Genomic DNA, 25,085 nt, shown 5'->3' with positions numbered 1-25,085 from the left:
TTTGGGATATTACCCAGTTTCATTTCACTCATTTTTTAAAAAATTCATTCACAGGATGTTGGTGTCACTCACCAGACCAGCATTTATTATCCATCCCTAATTGCCCAGAGGGCAGTTAAATGTCAACTACATTATGGATCTGGACTCACATCGAGGTCAAACCAGGTAAGAATAGCAGTATCCTCCCTAAAAGACATTAGCTAACCTGATGGGTTCTTCCAACAATCACCACGAGACTCTTAATTTCAGATATTTATTGAATTTAAATTCCACCATCTGGCATGGCAGGATTCAAACTAAGGTGTCTAGAACATGACCAGGGTCTATGGATTAACAGTCTGCAATAAACCACTCGGATATCATGTCCCTTCAATTCCTCTGTTTCTCTCATTCACTTAGCAACCTGATACAAAGATTACTGGACTGCAGCTGGGATTGCTGGGATCCTCCTTCTCAGGCTTGAGTGATTTCAGAATCATAGAAGTCTCTTGGCTCAGAAGGAGCTATTCAACTTATGCCAACAGCGATTCTTCAAATGAGCATTATTATGCAGTACCAATCTCCTGCCTTTTCTCCTTGTAATTTTTTTAAAATCCAAATAATTGCTTTCTGAATGCCTCAACTGTACATGCCTACACTACACTGATATACAGTGCATTCCATGGACATGTTTGTAGCTGCCATGGAGAGTCAGGTCCATGGAATGTACATAATATAAGTGCACTTGAGGCATGATCAATTTAGTTTAGATCACTGTAAAAGCACAGCAGGTCAGGCAGCATCCAAGGAGCAGGAAAATTGACGTTTCGGGCAAAAGCCCTTCATCAGGAATCATGATTAAGGGCTTTTGCCCAAAACGTCGATTTTCCTGCTCCTCGGATGCTGCCTGACCTGCCTATGCTTTTCCAGCACCACTCTGATCTAAACTCTGGTTTCCAGCATCTGAAGTCCTCACTTTTGCTTGCACGTTCAATTGAGGCATTCATGAGGACAATTATTTGGATAAAATAATATACAAGGGCAAAGTCTGAGTCTGCTAGATATGTACATAAGAACTTAAGAACTAGGAACAGGAGTCGGCCGTCCGGCCTTTCGAGCCTGCTCTGCCATTCAATAAGATTAGGGTTAATCTTTCAGCTCCACTCAGCTCCACTTACCCGCATTTTCACCATATCCTTTAATTCCTTTGTTTTTTAAAAAGGTATCTACCTTAGCTTTACAATCGAATACTGAACTAGTGTCACCTACTTCCCTGAGCAAGGAATTCCATAGATTAACAACCCTCTGGGTGAAGAAGTTCCTTCTCAGTTCTGTTCTAAATCTGCTTCCTAAAATTGAGGCCATGCCCTCTTGTCCTAGTTTCACCTATCACCTACCTAGTTCTATTTTATCGAATCCCTTCATAAGTTTATATGTTTCTCCCCTCATTCTTCTGAATTCCAATGAATATAATCCCAGTCTATTCAGCTCTCCTCATAAGCCAACCCCCTCAACTCCTAGTGAACTTCTTCTGCACGCCCTCCAGTGCCAGTACATCCTGTCTTAAGTAGGGAGACCAAATCTGCACACAGTACTCCAGGTGTGGCCTCATCAGCACCCTGTACAGCTGTAACATTACGTTTCTGCTTTTAAACTCAACCCCAATGAAGGACAAAATTCCATTTGCCTCCTAATTACTTGTTGTACCTGCAGATTCATGGTCCCTCTGCAAATCAGCATGCTGCAACTTTTTACCATTCAAGTGATAATCTGTTTTGCTGTTACTCCTACAAAAATGTATGACTTCACATTTACTGACATTTACACATTTAGTAACGCTATTGAAATGCTTAACAAAATAATAGAGTCATAGAGATGTACAGCGCGGATATAGACCCTTCGGCCCAACCCGTCCATGCCGACCAGATATTCCAACTTAATCTAGTCCGATCTGCCAGCACCCGGCCCATATCCCTCCAAACCCTTCCTATTCATATACCCATCCAAATGTCTCTTAAATGTTGCAATTGTACCAGCCTCCACCACATCCTCTGGCAGCTCATTCCATACACGTACCACCCTCTGTGTGAAAAGGTTGCCCCTTAGGTCTCTTTTATATCTTTCCCGTCTCACCCTAAACCTATGACCTCTAGTTCTGGACTCCCCCATCCCAGGGAAAAGACTTTGTCTATTTACCCTATCCATGCCCCTCATAATTTTGTAAATCTCAGTGAGGTCACCCCTCAGCCTCCGACGCTCCAGAGAAAACAGCACCAGCCTATAGCCCAAATCCTCCAAACCTGGCAACATCCTTGTAAATCTTTTCTGAACCCTTTCAAGTTTCACAACATCTTTCCGATAGGAAGGAGACCAGAATTGCACGCAATACTCCAACAGTGGCCTAACCAATGTCCTGTACAGCCGCAGCATGAACTCCTAACTTCTGTACTCAATACTCTGACCAATAAAGGAAAGCATACCAAACACCTTCTTCACTATCCTACCTACCTGTGACTCCACTTTCAAGAAGATATATGAACTACTAATAATTAATTGTTCCAATATAGTAACTTTGCTGGATGTACGTTTGCTTGCTCATTTGGAAGATTCGTTTTCAGATGTTTTGTCACCATAATCAGTAACATCATCAGTGAGCCTCTTTTACAGAATAAATAAACCAAAGTTCCTTCCTTAGAACAGTCACCTTTTCAGTACACCTCTTAACTTCTTTAGGCATTTTGAGAGTTTTGAAACATTCGTGTCAGAGATCCATAAGCAAACGGTTAAAGCTTTCATGAATCTTGCTGCCACAATCAAAGCAGCTTTTCTCACACTTCCTGAGAATTTGTTACCCTTTGACAATTAACCCTAGACAGTACAAATTTTAGTCATAAAGTCATACAGCATAAAAACAGGCCCTTCAGCCTACTACAGCCTCATCTTCCGTCTTGGAACACTTCAACCCCAGGGCATTAATGTGGACTTCACCAGTTTCCTCATTTCCCCTCCTCCACCTTACCCCAGTTCCAACCTTCCAGCTCAGCACCATCCTCATGACCTGTCCCATCTACCAATCTCTCTTCCCACCTATCCGCTCTCCCCTCCCCTCTGACCTATCACCTTCATCTTCACCCCCATTCACCCATTGTACTCTTTGCTACCTTCCCCCACCCTTCTCTCTGACATATCACTTCCATCCCACCCCCATTCACCTATTGTACTCTTTGCTACCTTCTCCCCAGCCCCAACATCCCCCCCTCCATTTATCTCTCCACCCTGGAGGCTCCCTGCCTTCATTCCTGATGAAGAGCTTTTGCCCAAAATGTCGATTTTCCTGCTCCTCGGATGCTGCCTGACCTGTTGTGCTTTTCCAGCACCAACTCTGATCTAAACTCTGGTTTCCAGCATCTGCAGTCCTAACTTTTACTTACCTTCAGCCTACTATGTCTATATGGACCAAATATCACCAAACTACACTAATCCTATTAACCTGCAGCTGGCCTGACATTTTAAGTGCCTGTCCAGAGGCTTTTTAGAATTCTCGAGAGCACCTGCCTCCACCACCCTCTCAGGCAGCTGTTCAATATATTCTACTACCTTCTGTTTGAAAATACTCTTCCTCAGATTTCCTCCAAATCACCTACTCTTCACCTTAAACTCATGCCCTTTGGTCTTAGACATGTCTGCCATGGGGAAAAGATTCTCATGATGCACACTGTCTATGCCACTCATAATTTTGTATACAGTCTATTCTACTATAGCGCGTTTCTTCGATGCGAGTCAACTTTAACGCAATTGAAGAATTTAGACTGTTATTTGTAGAATGTGAACTTTCCTTACTCGTATTGGATATAATGTGATTCTGGCCCCATTAGTTTAAATGGCGCAACTATTGCACTATTTTCTTACAACGCAAGATCATACGAGAACAGAACTATCATGTTATACCAGAACCGACTGTAACTAAATGAGATCCCCTTCAGCCTCATCTGATCCAAGAATAACAAACCCATCTTCTCCAGTGTCTCCTTATAACTGAGATTTTCCATCCTAGGCAGCATCCTGATGAATTTCCTCTCCATCTTCTCCAGCGAAATTACATTCTTCCAATTTGGGCGGCACGGTGGCACAGTGGTTAGCACTGCTGCCTCACAGCACCAGAGACCCGGGTTCAATTCCTGACTCAGGCGACTGACTGTGTGGAGTTTGCACATTCTCCCCGTGTCTGCGTGGGTTTCCTCCGGGTGCTCCGGTTTCCTCCCACAGTCCAAAGATGTGCGGGTCAGGTGAATTGGCCATGCTAAATTGCCCATAGTGTTAGGTAAGGGGTAAATGTAGGGGAATGGGTGGGTTTCGCTTCGGCGGGTCGGTGTGGACTTGTTGGGCCGAAGGGCCTGTTTCCACACTGTAAGTAATCTAATCATGTGATGACCAAAACTGCACTGTGTTCCATCTGCAGTCTAACCAATGCTCTGTAAAGTTGTAACAAGACTTCCCTGCTTTTATATTCTATGCCCTGGCTAATGAAGGCAAGCATCCTGTTTACCTTCTTCACCATGCTGTCTTCCTGTGCTGACACTTTCATGGCTCTATGGATATGTACACCAAGGTCCCTTTGTTCCTCAGTATTCCATAGGGAACTCCATTCATTGTGTACATCCTTCCCTTATTAGACCTCCAAAATTGCATCACCTCACACTTATCAGGATTAAATGCTACCTGTCATTGCTCTGCCCAATTTACCAGCTATCAATTTTCTCAGTTGTTACTCCTCCATTAGTCCCAGATATAACTTTCTGCACTTGCAAAACTTAGGTTGGATTTTCACCTGACGTTTCTGCAAATGAATTCAACCTTTTAGCACAGTGACTTCAAAAGTGGTCCACATCCACTGCTGTGTCTGGGTTAGTAGGTCTGATGGTAAGCTATCCTACCATCCAAGAGGTGAAAATCTTGCCTGTCGGCGGTGCTGGAACTGAGGCAGGATTGTGTCATTGGGATTAATCCCAACTCTTACTTTTGGCGTCTGAGTCAAAAAGTCTAGCCCCAATGTCTCAGGTTTGGTTTTGTCCTCAGACTGCTTTGTCTCTAACCTCTCTTTCATTTGAAATCATCTCTTAAATGATAGCTGCAGGAAAAGAAACACATGAACCACTGCTGCCCTCTTGCTGTGTTTTAAGTATCATACCACTGAAAACAGGCCTGTGTTTATTTTTAGCTGCTGTATGTGCATCCTTAACAAAACTGAAATGTAGTTATATCAAATTGTATCCATTTATCCCAGATAAATTTAACAGCCTTTTTTTCTAACAGAATCTGAAGGTCACTGCTGTAATTTTAAATATACGCTAAATCTACAAACCGCTTTCCAAACCAAACCAATGTTTTGTGGCACATTGGCTCACATTTCTAAATATCATTGGACAAATGGCAAGTAACAGGTCATCACAAGCTTGCTGCCCAGTAATATCTAGCCTACTTTTTGAAGGGTTTTGATAGAGTAAATAAGAAGAAATTGCTTCCAAAGGCAGAAATGTCATTAACTGGAGGATACAAAATTAAGCTAATCGTCAAAAAAAAGGTGAGATGGGAATTTATTTGTATCACAAACTGATATGAAGCTTGGAAGGATGATGGAAGTATTTAGTGCAAATTTTCAGAAAGGAATTGGATAAACCCTTGGAGATAAAATTACACCCTATACAGCAAGTGCAGGGGACTGGGACTAATTGAGTATCTTTCCAATAGCAGAAACTCAATGGTCTATTTGGTCTTCCTCTGCATTATAAAATCTTTTTGTTCTGTAAAACTCTTTGTTCAATTTCAAGATTTATTACTATTTTAAGAGTAAATTATAAATACAATTACTTATGAAAATAGTGATGATCAGTGGCAATGTTAGCTTGATTAATATACTTATTTTGTTGACAGGAACATTCTGAATGATTGTTTGACACTACATTTTATTGTGTTCAAACTTAAATATCACAGAGCACCAGGTTATTGTCCAACAGGTTTATTTGGAAGCACTAGCTTTCAGAATGCTGCTCCTTTCTCAGGTGGTTATATTGTGTTGCTGAAGAAGAGCTGTTATTAAGCTGAGTTTATCCTAGGAGCGTTACAAAATTTAATCTATAAATACAAACATCCTGAGACATAAATCACAGATTAATTAGAAATGTTGGGAAAGGTTGTAGAATGATAGTAAAGTTCAAAATCAAAAGAAATCGTATAATATGACTAACTTACTTTCTTCTTATGTTCTATATTCAGTACCTAGATGTGCAACTTCAGAAATATTCACGCTAAATGTGAGACTCATATTCTGAGTCAGTAAAACACAGACTGGTGGTTTGTTAAATTATCTTTGTTTTTTTGTTTCTCCCATCTAGTTGTGCTGACTCAGTTCTGCAGACTTCGCCATTGTTCAAATTTCAGCTAGTTTGACTAGAGTCAGTCTTAACCAGCTTTACTGCCCTGAGTTTTGCAACTCAGACCAAGTGATTTGTAAACATAAATGAGCTACAATAATTTTTTTTGACACTCACTTTGTGAAAGGATAACACCAATTACTGATATATCACGGCTTTGGATTTGATGAATTGAATAAATATTGGATTTAACAAATATGTTTTTCTTCTTTAGATCCACTGATGCAAGTACCTTTTGAAATTGTTTAATGTTAAAATAAGTCACATAGAAACTGAAAATAGGAACAGGGATCATTCAACCCTTCAAACCTGGTCTGCTATTCAAAATGATCATGGTTGACCATCCAACTCAGTACCTTGTACATACTTTCTCCCCATGCCTTTTGATCTCTTTAGCTCTAATAGCCCTATATATTAATTCTTTCTTGAAACATTTAATGTTTTGGCCTCAACTGCTTTCTGTGGCAGATAATTCCACAGACTCACCACCCTCTGAGTGAAGAAATTCCTCCTCATCTTAGTCCTAAACAATATAATTAAACTGCGGTCCATTGTTTGGACTTCCCATTCATTGGGAATATCTTTCCTGCATTTACCCAATCTAGTTCTGTTAGAATTTTATTGGTATCCTTCAAATGAGTAAAAGCAATGGTTACACCCTCATAATAGCGAGGTTGTGGAGGTCACAGCAGAATGTAATGAATATGCAAATATGCTCTGGAGGGTTTGGAACATAGACCAGAGAACATAGAACAGTACAGCACGTTACAAGGTCTTCAGGCCTCAATATTGTGCCGAGCTTTTACCCTACTCTAACATTAAACTAATCTACATACCCTTCATTTTACTACCATCCATGTGCCGATCCAAGAGTCGTTTAAATATCCCTAATGTATCTGTGTCTACTACCATTGCTGGCAATGCGCTCTGCACACTCACCACTGTCTGTGTAAAGAACCTGCCTCTGACATTTCCCCTGAACCTTCCTCCAATCACCTTAAAATTATGCCCCTTCATGATAGCCATTTTCACCCTTGGAAAAAGTCACTGGCTGGCTACTCGATGTATGCCTCTAATAATCTTGTACACCTCTATCAGTTCCTTCTTGCTCCAATGAGAAAAGCACTCGCTCCTACATCCTTTCTTCATAAGACATGCCCTCAGTCCAGGCAGCATCCTGGTAAATCTCCTCTGCACTGATCTCCTCTGCACTGTCTCTAAAGCTTCCACAATCTTCCTATAACAAGGTGACCAGAACTGAATACAATATTCCAAGTATGGTCTTACCAAGGCTTTATGGAGCTGTAGCATAACCTCACAGCTCTTAAATTCAATTCCCCTGCTAATGAAAGCCAACACATCACACACCTTCTTAACAACCCTATCAACTTGGGTGGCATCCTTTGAGGGATCTATGGACCTGGACCCCTAGATTCCTCTGTTCCTCCACACTGACAAGAATCCTGCTTTTAACCCTTTAATCTGCATTCAAATTTAACCTTCCAAAATGAATCACTTCACACTTTTTCAGGTTGAACTCCAGCTGTCACTTTTCAGCCCAGCTCTGCATCCTGTAAATGTCCTTTTACAACCTACAAAAGTCCTCCACACTATCCACAACTCTACTAATCTTTGTGTCATTGGCAAACTTACTAACCCACCTTTCCACTTGCTCATCCAAGACATTTATAAAAGTCACAAAGAGCAGAGGTCCCAGTACAGATCCCAGCGAAACATCACTGGTTACTGAGCTCCAGGTTGAACACTTTACATCTACTACCACCCTCTGTCTTCTATGGGCCAGCCAATTTTGTATCCAGACAGCCAAATTGCCCAATATCCCATGCCTTTTATCTCAGCCTGCTTGGCTCTCTCTCTCTTATTCCTGATGAAGGGCTTATGCTCGAAACGTCGAATTCTCTATTCCTGAGATGCTGCCTAACCTGCTGTGCTTTGACCAGCAACACATTTGCAGCAATATCCCATGCCACCTCACTTTCTGAATGACTGTAACATGGGGAACCTTCTCAAATATTTTCCTAAACTCCAAACAAATCACATCCACTGCTCTACCTTCATCAATGTGTTTTGACACATCCTCAAAGAATTCAATAAGGCTTGTGAGACATGACCTCCCCTCACAACGCTGTGCCATTGTTAATCAAGCTCTGCTCTTCCAAATAATCATAAATCGTGTCTGTCAAAATCCTCTCCAATAATTTGCCCAACACTGAGGTAAGACAGGCAGGTCTGTAATTCCCAGGGTTACCCCTATTCCCTTTCTTGACCAAGGGAATAACATTTGCCACCTTCCTATCATCTAGTACTACTCCAGTGGGAGTTTTGTAGGGGTGTCCACTGAATATACCACTTAGTAGAATCAATATTTAGTGGCAGATTTGCTTTCATTGTACAGACCGCTGTATCGTCAGGTGGCAGAGGGTTGTCATCAATCTTGTATAGAAGGAAGCATCCAAATAGCCAGTCTGATTCTTCAAGGTAGACAAAGTTAGCTGAAATGGGAGACTATCACAAGGTAAAGACATCATTATTGCTGCCAGGATAATGAACTTTCATCAACGTGATATCTTGTACATTGTCACACACTTACAGTTCCTGTACCCCTCCTCTTGATATGTGTGACCTGTAGAGCCATGTGTACGCAATTGATGGCTCCCTGAACTATTGGGAATTCTGTTATCTCGATAAAGCCACATGATAGTTTAGCTTGGTTCTCTGTGAGAGAGCAAAAATGATGAGTTCTCCTTTCTTTGTATTATTGACTTCTGCCTTTTGGAATGATTAGACTCATGTATGTTTTGAGTTACGGTGCCTTAAATGGTCATTGCATAAGTGTGAGGCTTTGTGTCCTAGTGAAAAAGATGACTTGGCTCTGGACCCAATTTTTGGTGAATCATAGTTGCTTCAGGCATTTATCCTGGCTACAGTGGAGGTAGGAGGAAGTGCTCTCTGAAGCATGTACCTTCTGTGGAAAATCACCCTACTCCTTCCCTTGTAAACCTTTACTGTTCTAGTCTGTTGTATTGCATACTCAAAGGTATTACAGTCACAGCCCCCATAATCTTTGGATAGATAGTAAACCAAAATCTCAGCCCTCCCGGTGAAAACTTTTGTTTTATTCATTCATGGGACATGGGCTTTGCTGGCTGGCCAGCATTTATTGCCCGCCCCTAGTTGCCTTTGAGAAGGTGATGGCGAGTTGCCTTCTTGAACCACTGCACTCTATGTGCCATAGGTTGACCTTTGGGAAGAAATTCCAGGATTCTAAGCCAGCAACAGTGAAGGAACAGTGATATATATATTCAAGTCAGGATGGCGAGTGGCTTGAAGGGTTATTTGCAGATGTGGTGTTCTCTTGTGTGTTGCCCTTCTAGGTGGAAGTGATCGTGGGTTTTGAAGATGCTGTCCAAGGATTTTTGATGAAGTGAATGTCTCACCAAATCCAGGAACTGAACACAACATTTCAGCATTTGTACAAATTTTTCATGGAAGAAATAAATCAAAAGCACTTTAACTGCAAGTTGGATGAGTATGTTTTATATAGCAATCATATGGTTGTTCCCTCAGACAGGTGAAAGCTTGTTTAGCTGGTAGAAATTAGCACAGGCATTCAGTGACCACCAGTCAAGTTTCAAAAGCAGACATCAGCTCAACCGGAATGGTTGTTTGATATAAGATCAGCCCCTCTCCTGTTGAAAGCTTCCTGCACAGATGCAGCAAGCCTTTGCCACATCCTTTATCAAAGTGGCTGAAAAAGCTATGCATGCCATTTTCTGACCACAGGATTTCCATAGTGCTGGCACTGACATCGATTTAGGGCTTAATTTTACAGCTTTGATCTTTTCAACAAATTCCTACAATAATTGACATTACATTCCAGGTTGACACTAGAAATTACTTTCTTTTCCTGGACTACCTCAGGTTTTTGTATTATGGTTCAAATAATATGTAAATATAGCATAATAATTCTTATGATTTGTCTCAATAAGAATTTGTTTTCTGTAACCCAATGTCTTTATAATTTCTGACTGGGATTTTCAATTACCCTTGGTGTCTGTAATAGCAGTAGGCATACTTCGAATGTTACATTCCTGGATTGTATGTCAGTATCCTGATGCCTCCAGGACATGCTGGAATTTTCAAATGAGGCTGTGAGTTGGAGGGAAAGTTGTGACAACTCTTACCTCCAATTAACAAGCTGCTGAGGGAGATTGTTAACAGGTCATGGACATCAGGAAGATAATTTCATCTGTAAATTGTGAAATCCGACCCGTTTGGTGCAAGTTTGTGTAGAGGTTCAATGAAGGGATGATAGGCAACTTGTTTTGTCATGATAAGCATTTTTAATCACCAAGCATTTTTGTGTGAGATTGGATGCAGTATCTTCTAGTTGGCTGTTTGACCACTTCTCTGTGCATGAGACTCATCTCATCTGTAAGATAACAATATGCCCCATCATGGCTACCATATGCTGTTTGCCATTTGTGTGCTGCAGGATAGACAAGCAGGAGGCTGAAGAATACAGGAAGACAGGCAGCATCAGAGGTGGAGAGGTCAACTGCAGGCAGCTCCTGTCTCCTGGATAGGCTTACCAACAGTTGATGCCTACTTATAGCATCTACATTTCAAACCTGCATCCCGAGCAACGTAGCTGTAATATGGTATCAGGACCCAGAAATTATCCAGGCATTGGCTTTCCCACAAGGCTTGAATATCAAGCCTAATTGATGGTTATTGGTTTAGTTTTGTCTATCTATGTTTGAAAGTCTTTCTTCTTTTGCCTTTAGTATTTCCCTTCACATGAAATAAGTTGTCAACAAGATCGAGGCACTGCATAAAACCTGTGCAGGATGTCTCTCTTAATGATTATTATTGGTGTTCTAGTTCCTAGTTTGCCAGACATGACGTGGTGTCATGTCATAGTTGTTTTTGGATTTCCTCTTGCCTAAATAAATAGAATGCACCATTATGCCCAAGCATGTAAAAGTGATTAAATACCTTAGAAAAACTGCAACTTCAGTTTGTAATAAGACCATGGCAGCTATTCTGCATCACTAATCTATCACACAACCCATTAAATGACCGATTACTCTATTTTAGTGTAACAGATGAAAGAGAACTGTTGGCTCTTCTTCAAATGAAACCTCATTTTTGAGTGCTTGAGCAGAATGTTGGGTCTACATTTTATTCAAAGGATGGTATCTCTGACAATGTAGCATTTCTTCAGTATTACACTAGATTAAATTTACATTCTCAAACATTGATATGGAACTTGCAGCCACAACGTTTTGACCTTAAAAGCAGGTGTGCTACCAATGACTCAAGTTGGAACATGCTGGGATTCCCAGAGGTATCAGGGAATTCTCCAACATTCTGAAACTTAATTACTCTGCCCTTTCAGAATCACTCCCCTGCCTTCTTCCCAATTGAGGTGCACACATTGGCACTGCCATTAGTTTGTTGTTTGACTTAGAGTCATAAAATCATGCAGCACAGAAATAGACCCTTGAGCCCAACTCTTCCATGCTGACCTGGTTTCCTAAACTGAACTAATTCCCTTTGCCTGCATTTGGCCCAAATCCCTCTAAATCTTTCGTATCCATGTACCTGTCCAAAGATCTTTAAAATGGTGAAATTTTACTCACCTCTACCATTTCATCTGGCAGCTTGTTCCATATTTGTACTACCCTCTGTATGAAAACATTGCCCTTCAGGTCCCTTTTCAAACTTTCCCCTCGCACCTTAAATCTATGTCCTTTAGTTTTGGACTCCCCAAACACCTTGACTATTCTACATTATGCCCCTCATGAATTTATAAACTGGGAATATGTGACCCTGACTATTCCACTCTATTTTCTGCACAGGAACCATAAATTAACTAGGTGTCAAGAAACAAAGTACAACTGCTAAACTGTGAGTATGCTGACAGGAGAAGTCTGGCTTGTGTTGATCTGTTGTGTGGGAAGATACACCAGTTCCAAAGATAATTAATTAGATATTATTAAAAAATGATCCAATAAGTGCTTTCTTTCATTTTGTTTCAGTCCTTTGTCAGTCTTTTAAACCATAACTTCTTAGAGTCATAGAGTCCTACAGCACGGAAACAGGCCATGGCCCAAACTGGTCCATGCTGACCAAAATGTCAATCCACGCCAACCCATTTTCTCTGCACTTGGCCCATATCCTTCTAATCCTTTCCAAACCAAGCATTTGTCCAAATGCCTTTTAAATGGGATCAATGTACACATCTCAATCACTTCTGTGGGCAGCTCATTCCATATGTATACCACCCTCTGTGTAAAAACGTTGCCCCTCAGGTTCCCTTTTATTCTTTCCCCTCTAACCTTAAACTGATGTCCTCAAGTTCTCAATAGGAAAAAGACTGAGTGCATTCACCCTATACGTGCTTCTCATGATCTTATACACCTCTATAAAGTCCCCCCTCAGTTTCCTATGCTCTAAGAATAAAGTCCTAGCTTTTCCAACCTCTCCCTATAACTCTGACCATTGAATCCTGGAAATATCCTTTTAAATTTCTTTAGCACTCTTTCCAGTTTAATAACATCCTACCTATAACAAGGTGACCAAAAATGAACACAATAGTCCAAGTACGGCCCCACCAATGTCCTGTATAAATGCAACATAACATCCCAATTTCTATACTCAGTGTCCTGATTAATGAAGTCTTCTTCACTGCTCTGTCTACATGTGACTCCACTTTCAGAGAAATGTGAACCTGAACCCCAAGATCCCTCTGTTCCACTTCACTCCTTAAGACCCTACAATTCACTACGGAGCTCCGACCTTGATTTGACTTTCCAAAATGCAAGACCTCACACTTACCCATATTAAACTCCATTTGCCATTTCTCGGCCCACTCCCCTAGCTGCTCAAGATCATGCTGCAATTTCTGATAACCTTCCTCACTGTCCACAATACTGCATACTTTAATGTCTTACTGTAGTTTTTGATTCAATTCTAATAATTGCCTGTTGAAAATCATTAACTGTAGAATTATATGCTGTGCTTTGACTCTCCAAATCAACATTATATAATTTTTCAATTATTCCATGCTTTGTTCCAACATTCCATGCAATTATTCTATTACATCCAGGTTTTTTGTACATTTATACCTAAGATAATATGAACAGATTGTGAGTGTTAGATTTCTACTTTGAGTATGCATTTAATAATTATCCTTGGTTCTCTAGAGAAGCTACTAAGGCCCATGTTCTTAGTTAATAGAGTCACAGAGCATGGAAACAGACCTTTCAGTCCAACCAGTCTACGCCAAACTAAACTAGTCTCACCTGCTGTGTTTGGCCCATATCCCTCCAAACCCTTCCTATTCATGTACTTATCCAAATATCTTTTAAACATTGTAACTGTACCTGCAGCCATCACTTCCTCTGGTAGTTTATTCCATATATGAACCACTCTCTGTAGAACAGTTGCCCCTCATGTTCTTTTTAAATCTTTCTCCTCTCACCTTCAAAACATCCCCTAGTTTTGAACTCCCCACCTTACGGAAAAAAAGGAGTTTTGTTTTTTCGACTCCTCAAAGAAGTCTTTTGTATCTTGCCCTACTGAAATTTGTTTTGGTGTTTGCATCACACATTGCATACAATACTCTTGTTTGTGGGGAGTCTTCGAGCATAGGTGCATTATATCATTGGACAGAGATTACTATGCATAAACTGATGATAGTAGGACTGGAGTCAGCAGTACTTATACCTTTGAGTCATGCTATGCCAGTTTGAAGTCCCACTCCAGTACAGAAATCACAGCTGACACTGGAATGCAGTACTGAGGGAGTGGTGCAGCATTGCAGTTCCCAATTTCTGGATCAGAAACTGAGATCCCAACTGCTTTCTTAGTTGAATGGGCCACAAGGATTTGTGCTGGGTCCACTGCTTTTCATCATTTATATAAATAATTTGGGTCTGAAGATAAGAGATATGGTTAGTAAGTTTGCAGTTTACACCAAAAGTGGAGATGTAGTGGACAGCGAAAAAGGTTACCTCAGAGTACAACAGAGTCTTGATGTGATGAGCCAATGGGACGAGAAGTGGCAAGTGGAGCTGCATTTTGGAAAGGCAAAAACACATAATTTTTTAGATTAGATTAGATTAGATTTACAGTGTGGAAACAGGCCCTTCGGCCCAACAAGTCCACACCGACCCGCCGAAGCGAAACCCACCCATACCCCTACATTTACCCCTTACCTAACACTATGGGCAATTTAGCATGGTCAATTCACCTAACCCGCACATCTTTGGACTGTGGGAGGAAACCGGAGCACCCGGAGGAAACCCACGCAGACACGGGGAGAACGTGCAAACTCCACACAGTCAGTCGCCTGAGTCGGGAATTGAACCCGGGTCTCCGGCGCTGTGAGGCAGCAGTGCTAACCACTGTGCCACCGTGCCGCCCACCAATGTTAAGGTCCTAGGGAGAGTCGCTGAACAAAGAGGCCTTGGATTGCAGGTTCATAGTTCCTAGAAAGTGGAGTTTCAGGTAGACAGGATAGCAAAGAAGGCATGTGGTATGCTTCCCTTTATTCATCAGTTCATTGAGTTTAGGCGTTGGGTGGACTGTCAAGGACATTGATTAGACCACTTTTGGAATACTGCACTTAATTCTGGTCTTTCTGCTACAGGAAGGATGTTGTGAAACTTGAAAGGATTCCGAAAATGATAACAAGGATGTTGCCAGGGTTGGAGCGCTTGTGCTGGGGCTATTTTCCCTGGAGCACCAGAGGCTGATGGGTGACCTTATCGAGGTTTATAAAATGGTGAGGGTCATGGTTAGGGTAGATACACAAGATCTTTACCCCATGGTGGGGGAATTCAAAACTAGAGGGCATAGGTTTAAGGTGAGAGGGGAAAAATTTAAAAAGGACCTAAGCGGCAACTTTTTCATGCAGGTGCTGGTGTGTGTGTGTGGAAGGAGCTGCCAGAGGAGGTGTGGAGGCTCCTACAATAACAACACTTAAAAGACATCTGGATGGGTATATGAATCTGAAGGGTTTAGAGGGATATGGGCCAAATGCCAGCAAATGGACTAGACTAATTTAGGATATCTGGTTGGCATGGACGAGTTAGACGTAAGGGTCTGTTTCCATGCTACACAACTCTATAACTCTATGAAAAAGATCTGATGGCACTATTTAAAAGGAAATATCAGGGGAATTATTCCTAATGTTCTGATCAATACTTATTCTTCAATCAACATACAAAATCAGTTTACCTTATCATTATTGCATTGTTGTGAGTTGGAATTTATTGTGTGCATATTTTCTACTGCATCTCCTACATTTGAACATACTTCAAAACTGGCTGCAAAGTGCATTGAAAGACCAGGAGCCATGAAAGGCACTACATAAGTACAAAGTCCTTCTGTTTTGGTTGGATGTGGACTCACATTTTACTAGGTTAGGAGGCCCGGCTTCTGGGTTACTAATCTAGTAACATAACTATTCATATATCAATATATATTTTGGCCCAAGTTTAACGCAGACGCTGAGATTGAGTCCTGCATTTCTCTACTCACCACGTTGCCCCAATCTAGTTCAACACATATTCTAATTGTCTTTTTGTTAAATGAACTTTTGATCTTGTCGTATGTTTCACCAGATTCTCTCAATTCTTAATTTTATTACTAGTATTTTATGGAATTTTATTGAAGTCTTCATGAAAATATTCTTGAATTATATAAACATTTGTTTTACCAACTTATTGACTACTAAGTTCTTTTTAAAAAACTTATTTTTTGAAAGTGAACATTCCTCTCATGGAGAATTTCATTCTTGTTAGGAATAGTTTGATTTTAGCGTAGGCAGCTAAGCAATCATGGGTAATTGTTCAGCCAATATAATTTGGCACAAGAAGTTGACTATTCTCAAAGCTCAACTCAAACTTGTTCCACAGTTGTTTCAGAAATCTAATTTAAAGCCAGATATTAACATTCCCTCAGTCTCTTCATCCCTGCATAAGGCTAAAGTTGAATATCTCGTGCTAATGTACATTTTGGGCAGAATCAACGTTAATCAAAAGACAAAGAATCTATTTTTGTTCAATATAATGTGTTCCTAGTTCAATATAATATGTTCCTAGTTCAACTGTTTCTAAATCAAAAATGGCAAAACAATTTATTGAAGCTACCATACATTGTTATCACTCCTGAAAATGAAAGGTAATAATTCAAAAGTAAAACCATACTTTGAATACATTTCCAAATGAAAATTGGTAACAACCTGCTGCTGGGAATAGGAACTAACTAATGTATGGACGGATCAAGGAGTGGCATTTTAGTATTTGACAGACTTTGAACAATTTTTATCTGAATTATAAGTGTTACCTTATCCTTTCTACTGAGAGTAATTTTGATCAGAATATTTAAGAAGATTTGTAGCTCAGGTTGTGGATGAGGTTGTTGACTTGCTTGCTGAGCTGGTATGTTTGTTCGCAGACATTCTATCATCATTCTAGGTAACATCATCAGGGCTTTTCCGGTGAAGCACAGGTGCATTGATGATGTTACCTAAATCAGTGATGAATCGTCTGCAAACAAACTTACCAGCTCAGCAAGCAAGTCAATAACCTCACTAATTTTTATGCATGTGGAGGATATGGAAGAATGTTGCAGAATAAAAACTGGTTGTAGTCTTGCCATCCAAGTGTTTTCCATCCATATTCTTATTTATCAGAGATCATGTATTTAACTTTGTTATAAACAGATGTTTCACCTTGTTGATTTCCATCCTCTCTTGCAATCATCAAGGCTCGTGAGACAGCATTTTTCATACCTACAATCACCGCCATCTAGAAGGGCAGCAGATAAATGGGAAACGATCGTGACTTGGAAATATATTGCCATTGCTTCAGCGTCAGAGTCAAAATCCTTGAATTCCCTCTTTCATGGGATTGTGGATCAACCTACAGCTCATGGATTGCAGCAGTTCAAGAAGACAGGTCTTCTCAAGGGGTAATTATGGATGGGCAATAAATGCTGGCACAGCCAGTGACGTGCAAATCCCACAAATAAAAAAGCAAGATCAGAAATTCCAGCGTTGGGCGACTGTCTGTGTGGATTTTGCACATTTTTCCTGTGACTGCCTGCGTTTGCTCTGGGTGTTCCAGTTTCTATTCACAATCCAAAAATATGCAAGTTAGATGGATTGTCTGTGCTAAATTGCCCATAGTGTTCACGGATGTGTAGGTTAAGTGCATTAGTCATAGGAAAAGTAGAGTGATAGAATAGAGGAATAATTCTGGGTGAGATACTGTTCGGAGGGTCAGTAAGGAATTGTTGGGCCAAAAGACCTGTTTCCAGCAGGTCTGGCAGCATATTATTTTCCAGCATTTTCTCTTTAGGTTTCAGACTCCAGCATCCGCAGTAATTTGCTTTTATTTTAGATCTGTTTCCATACTGTACGGATTCTATGAGAAACTTTTCCTGAAACAGCAAAGATTTTGCGACGTGATCTTTAAATGAAGTAATCATCACTGCAAATATGTCCAATCCAGCCCAAAGAATCTTAGAAGATTAAGAGCTCAGAAGAAGGCCATTCAGCCCATCGTGTCTCTACACATTTTCTACAATAACAAGTCAGTTCGCGCCCTGATTTCCAAATTCTCACGTTCTGATGGTTGGATAATGAAGAAGGAAAATCAGCTCTGTATGCACCTCAACTGAGTCAGGTTGCCTTTTAGGGAGACTCAGTCTCTATTTTGGAGTCAGTTTAACGAACAAACGACGACGCCTCGCGCTCAAATGCCGCACGAGGACGGGCGTTCGCACACGTACAACCGCGCTTAAGACACGCATGCGCACACTGACTAACACCCCCCCCTCCCCGGGCCCGGGGAGACCGACATGTATACGGGCTTCCGCCCCAAGGTGTGGGATGAGCCCACCGATGCGCATGTGTATGCGCGGCCTGGCTGGTCCCACCCCTAAAGGGAGCCGGGCGGAAGGGTACGCGCAGGCGCGGTCTGCGCTCCACCCACCCCCTCCTAGTGGCCGTCGACGGATGTGAGGGATGCAAGATGTACAGTAGGCGAGGGCCGGCGGCGAGACATGGCGGAAGAAGATAAAGCGGTTCGCATCTTACAGAGCCTGAGGGGCAAAATCTGTGAGTGCTGTTTGATTGCTCTCTCTCGCTCTTTTACCACTCCCTTTCGGCCTGTTGCCCTCGGCTCGGCCTGTGGGGCCGGCTTCTGGAGCTGAGGCACCCGCCGGGGAAGGGGAGAACTCTCGGCTCAGGGTGGGCCGTCTCCCTCCCTCCCTCCCTCCCTCAGTCTCACCGAGCATCCCGTGTGTTTGTGAGGTGGCCGAGCCTCTGCCCCCACTCCTGATCTCCTTTTTTGTCGCGGTTGAAGTTTCAAAAGTGCGTGTTGCTCCCGGGGCTTTCGGAGTTCTGATCTTGAACCACATTGCCTGTAACCCCCAGAGTAAGAATAGGAGACACCGGGCATCTCGAGAATTACCAGGGTAAACCCGATGATCTGAAATTCCGGTATAACTCCGTTTGAATGTCTTGAATTAAATCGGTTTGACACCCGAGTATCAGTATTTGTAAATAATACAACTGAGACCTCAGCTGACCCATGTCCTTACAGTGTTCTTTCTGTGGGGCAATAGTAGTAGAATAAACTACCTTCGGTGCTTTATGTCCTCGTAAAACTGCAGTTAAAGTTGAGGTATAGTTGCAGTCAGTAATGGTTTTTTAATGTTTTGACATCGCATGCATAAAAAACCGAACACTAAATTAGCACACACAAAAATGACCATTTAATATCGAAAGTATAGATTTTTGGGATATTTAACATTTTTAAAAGCAATTTTTATTTGTCCAGCGTAATATATTTATTTTCATGCTCGCAATTAGTATTGATCCTAACATTATGTTGTGTAGTGTATATTGCAGCAATCTGGTTATTATACTCCAACTAATAGTAATTTTTTGTAATTTATCAGTGCAGATTAAAGCTCTTTTCTGTGTGTGATTGGTATAACTGTTTCCTCCTATTGTTGTCAATAACTTTGTTTTATGATCTATCTTTTAGATTTATTTGTGTCCATTCCTTTCTCATCACCATTCTTATTTATCATCAAGCTAGTTACAACGTAAAGTTTCACTGGTTCTGATAGTCACAAGTTAAAATGTGTTTGTGAAGTTAACTTGTTTTGATGTGCAACTGTAGTGCTATTTTAAGCCAGTCTATTGCTGTGAGCAAAGATTTGTGAACGTGCTAACACTTTTGGCATGCTTGAATTTGTTGTCATAGAGTCTTAGCGATGTACAGTACGAAAACAGATTCTTTGGTCCAACTCATCCACTCTGACCAAATATTCTAACCTAATTTAGTCTCATTTCGCAGCAATTAGCCTTATCCCTCTAAACCCTTCCTATTCATACAGCCATTCAGATGTTTTTAAATGCAGTAATTGGATCAGCCTCCACCACTTCCTCTGGCAGCTCATTCCATACATGCTCCACCCTCAGGTTGGTGTTCCCCAACAGGAAACCCTGGATGAATCATGACACCTAGAACCTGCTAAAAACCAGGCATGAGGCCTTCGGATCAGAAGACCCACTCAAATAGAAGGAATCCAAGTATGACCTTCGCATAGCCATTAAGACAGCCAAGGACCAATACTGATCCAAATAGACACCTGGTAACTATGGACTGAATGACATCACAAGTTCTAAAAAGAGAAAGTGCAAGATAGCAGATGATGACACGTCCCTCCCACATTGTCTGAACACCTTCTATGCTCGCTTTGAGCAGAATTTCAGCGGAGAGGTAACACCTATTCTGACGAGGTCCTGACAAACCTCTCCCAATAGTCACTGCATCAGAGGTCAGATCAGTTTTCCTTCAAATGAATCCAAAGAAAGTGATGGAACCAAGCGGAGTACCAGGCCGTGCACTCCGAGCATGCATAGATCAACTGGCAGAGATCTTCTCGGACATCTTCAACCTCTCCCTGCAGCAGGCCACTGTCCCTGCCTGTTTCAAGAGGGCCAACATCATCCCTGTGCCTAAGGAGCTCAATGACTACCGCCCAGTGGCCCTAACTTCGGTGATCATGAAGTGCTTTGAAAAGCTAGTCACTGCATTAATCAACTCCAGCCTCCCCACTACTCTTGACCTACTCTAATTTGCCTATCGGACAACAGATCCACCTCAGATACCATATTACCTGCCCTTCACTCATCCCTAGAACATATTGACACCAAGAACAGCTACATAAGAATCCTATTAATTGACTACAGTTCAGCCTTCAGCACAATTATCCACTCAATACTGATTTACTAAACTTAGTGATCTTGGACTAAGCCCCCACTCGCTGCAACTGGATCCTCCGTTTCCTGACCCACAGGCCACAATCAGTGAAGATTGGGGGCAATATTTCATCGTTACTAATGCTCAATGCTGGAACGCCCCCCCCCCCCCGCCAAGGGGAGTGTACCCAGCTCCCTACTGTACTCACTGTATATCCATGACTGCGTCGCCAATTTCAGACTAATGCCATTTACAAGTTTGCTGATGACACCACCATAGTCGGTCGAATCTCAGATGGTGACGAAACAGACTACAGACGGGAGGTAAGACCTAGAAGAACGGTGCACTGAGAATAGCCTAGCTCTGAATTCCAGCAAAACCAAGGAACTAATTGACTTTCCGCATGATGTTACTTGTGCTCCTCTACACATTAACAGCACAAAGGTGGAACCAGTAGAGATTGTCAAGCTCCTGTGAATGGTCACCCATAACAAGCTTTCTTGGACTCTTTACGTGGATGCAGTGGCTACAAAGGCCCAACGAAGTCTCCTCTTCCTCAGGCAGCTGAGGAAATTTGGCATGACAGCGAATACCCTTGCCAACTTTTATAGGTGTGCCATTAGATCATTCAGTCTGGATGTATCACTATCTGGTTTGGCAACTGTACCATTCAAGATTGAAGATGGTTACAAAGAGTGGTGAACTCGGCCCAGACAATCACAGGCCAATCTCCCATCTATAGAATCCATCTACCAGGTCCGCTGTCAAGGAAAGGCTGCCAGCATTCTCAAAGATCCATCCCACCCTGGCAATGATTTTCTACAACCTCTACCATCAGGGAGAAGATACAGAAGCCTGAACACGCACCAGCTGGTTTCGAAACAGTTTCTAGCCTACTGTTGTCAGAATACTGTACCTGTTCGTCTGTACCTGTGTTTTTGCATCTGTTTACCTATTATTTACTATCTATGCTCCTTAACTCTGTGATCTGCCTGTATTGCTTGCAAGACAAACCTTTTCACTGTGCTTCTGTACACATAACAATAAATTTAAATTCAAAGGTTGCCTCTCAGGTTCTCTTTATATCTTTCCCTCTCATCCTAAACCTATGCTCTCTACTTCTGGACACATCTTCTCCTCTTTCTCCCCCCCCCCCCCCAAGGAAAAGACCTTGTCTGTTTAATCCTCACTATATCCTTCATGATTTTATAAACCTGTATAGGGTCACCCCCTCAGCCTCTGCTCCAGGGAAAACAGCCCTGGCCTATTCAGCCTCTTGATATTGCTCATATGCTTCAACTCTGGCAACATCCTTAAATCTTCTCTGAACCCTTTCAAATTTCACACGTCCTTCCGATAGGAAGGAGACCAGAATTGCAGACGATATTCCAGAAGTGGCCTAACCATGCCTTGTTCAGCTGCAACGTGACCTCCCAACTCCTGTACTCAATACTCTGACCAATAAAGGAAAGCATCCCAAATGCCTTCTTCACTATCCTATCTACCAGTGACTCTACTTTCAAGGGACAATGCACTGCACTCCATGGTCTCCTTGTTCAGCAACACTCCATAGGTTCTTATCACTAAATGTGTAAGTCCTGTTCTGATTTGCTTTTCCAAAATGCAGCACCTTGCATTTATCAAAATTAATTAAACTTCACCTGCCACTCCAAATGGCTTGTTCTCCATGTATTCCATGAGATCTAACCTTGCTAACCAGTCTTCCATGAGGAACCTTGTCGAATGCCTTACTGAAGTTTGTGTCGATCACTTCTACTGCTCTGCTCTCAATCCTCTTTGTTACTCAGTCAAGTTTGTGAGACATATTTCCCACGCAAAAAGCCATGTGACTATCCCTTATCAGTCCTTGCCTTTCTAAATACATGTACATCCTGTCCCTCGGGATTCCCTCCAACAACTTGCCCACCACCGATGTAAAGCTCATTGGTCTATAGTTCCCTGGCTTTTCCTTACCATGTTTCTGAAACAGTGGCACCACATTAGCCAACCTCCAGTCTTCCAGCACCTCATCTGTGACTCTACGCCCCTAGGAACCTGCACTCAAGTCTTTGTTCAGTAACACTCCCCGTAGACTTTACCATTAAGTGTATAAGTCCTGCTAAGATTTGTTTCACAAAATGCAGCACCATGCATTTATCTAAATTAAACTCCATCTGCCATTCTTCAGCCCATTGGCATCTGATCAAGATCCCGGTGTAATCTGAGCGAACCTCTTTTGCTGTTTACTACACCTCCAATTTTGTTGTCATCTGCAAACTTACTAACTATACCTCTTGTGCTCACATCCAAACCATTTATATAAATGATTATAAGTAGTGGACTCAGCACCGATCCTTGTGGCACATCACTGGTCACAGGCCTCCAGTCTGAAAAACAACCCTGCACCACCACTACCAGCATCTTCTACTTTTGAGCCACTTCTGTATCCAAATGGCTAGTTTTCCCTGTTTTCAGTCTCCCGTGGGGAACCTTGTCGTATTTCCCCCATGTAGTCTACTTTTCTTTTACTGGCCTCAATTGACATTTATCATTATAACCAATCGAGGATTCCCAGCTTTAACAATCTCACTTTCTGACCAGCTTTAATGCAAAAGAATGTGTAAAGTAAAGAAAAAAAATTACACTTCTGTTCTGCCTTCAATGATATCATGAACTCTCATTATTAACTACTAATGATTTATTTTCTGGTATAATTGCTGGCATATGGTAAATCAGTCAGCCAATCTGTGCACAGCAAGATCTCTCACGTGAGAGAATTGGTTGATTTATTATGAAGTTAGTTGAGTGATAAATATTGACCAGAACCTTAGGGAAACTCCTCTTGATGACATGATCCAGAAATCAGGATTAGTTCTCTCTTGTTTGCTGGTGGCACTGAATGTTACTTCACCGCCCACCTCAACCTCTCAGTTCCAAGTTATTGGATTTGTTATTTGACTTAATTATGGATGATGGAGTACAGTGGTAAAACGTGAGGCTAGTCATCCAGAAAAATGTCCAGGGCTAACAGTTAACAGCCCACTATAACAACTCAATTCAAAGTCTGGAATAAAAGCTGGTTTCACTAATGACAGTTCTTTGCAAGTTGCTTCACAGGTAGACACGGTCGTAAAGAAGACTTTTGGCATGCTTGATTTGGAGATGCTGGTGTTGTACACCTCAGTCCAAAGTTTAAAAATCACATGACATCAGGTTATAGTCCAACAGGTTTAATTGGAAGCACCAGCTTTCAGAGCACTTCTCCTTCATCAGGTGGTGCTTCCAATTAAACCTATTGGACTATAACCTGGTATTGTGCGATTTTTAATTTTGTCATGCTTGCTTTTATTGCTCAGACCTTTTTGAGTAAATGAGTTGGGATGTCATGTTGCTGTTGGACAGGATGATGGTAAGGCCACTCTTGGAGTACTGTGTACAGTTCTTGTCACCCTGCTAAAGGAAGAATATTATTAAATTGGAGAGGATGCTGAAAAGATGTACAAGGTTGTTACCGGGACTTGAGAGTTTGCGCTACAAGTGGGGGGGAGCTGGAAAGCTGCAGCTTTTCTTCATTGGAGTGTAGGAGATTAAGGGGTGACCTTTTATAGAGATTTATAACATCATGAGGTGCAGAGATAAGGTGAACAGGAAGAGTCTTTGCCCAATGGTGGGGCTAGTTCAAAACTAGAGGGCATATTTTTACAGTGAAAGGAGTGAGTTTTTCACTGTGGTCCATATGTGAAATGAACTGCCAGAGGAAGTGATAGATGCAGGTACAGTTACAACATTTAGATCATAAGACTTGGGAGTAGAAATGAGGCCATCGAGTCTGCTCTGTCATTCAATCATAGCTGATACATTTCTCAACCCCATTCACGTGCTTTCTCCCCTTCACCTTTGATTTTTGAGTATCAAGGGGATCAATTTTTCTATCTCCGACTTAAACCTACTCAAAGACCTGGCCTCCACAGCCTTTTGTGGCAATGAATTCCACAGATTCACCACTCACTGGCTGAAGAAGTCTCTCCTGATCTACGTTCTAAAGATCTTCCCCTTTACTCTAAGGTTTTCCCTCTGCTCCTAGTCTCCTACCAATGGAAACATCTTCCCAACATCCACTTTGACCAGACCATGCAGTATTCTGTATGTTTCAATTAGACGGAACCTCCTCCTTCTAAACTCCATTGAGTATAGACAGAGTCCTCAAATATTCTTCTTCATAAGCTTTTCATTCCTGGGACCATTCTTGTGAGCCTCCTCTGAACATGCTCCAGGACCAGTATATCCTTCAAGATATGGGGCGCAAAACTGTGCACAATTCTTGAATTGTGGTCTGACTAGAGCCTTATATAGCCTCAGA

General features: G+C 41.7%; 1 protein-coding gene across 1 annotated transcript in view; it reads left to right on the top strand.

Moving 5' to 3' along the window:
* Positions 1-18,454: 18,454 nt before the first annotated feature.
* The window catches only part of rasa2 (RAS p21 protein activator 2), a 192,470-nt gene continuing 185,839 nt past the window's right edge, over positions 18,455-25,085 (top strand). The window contains exon 1 of the mRNA XM_060834481.1: positions 18,455-18,567. Coding sequence (XP_060690464.1) covers positions 18,513-18,567 — 55 coding nt within the window. The 5' untranslated portion in view covers positions 18,455-18,512. The remainder of the gene's footprint in view (positions 18,568-25,085) is intronic.

This window comes from Hemiscyllium ocellatum, chromosome 13, assembly GCF_020745735.1.
Source record: "Hemiscyllium ocellatum isolate sHemOce1 chromosome 13, sHemOce1.pat.X.cur, whole genome shotgun sequence".
NCBI classification, from domain to species: domain Eukaryota; kingdom Metazoa; phylum Chordata; class Chondrichthyes; order Orectolobiformes; family Hemiscylliidae; genus Hemiscyllium; species Hemiscyllium ocellatum.
Note: the sequence above shows the minus strand (reverse complement) of the source record. Positions and strands in the feature narration are given on the sequence as shown.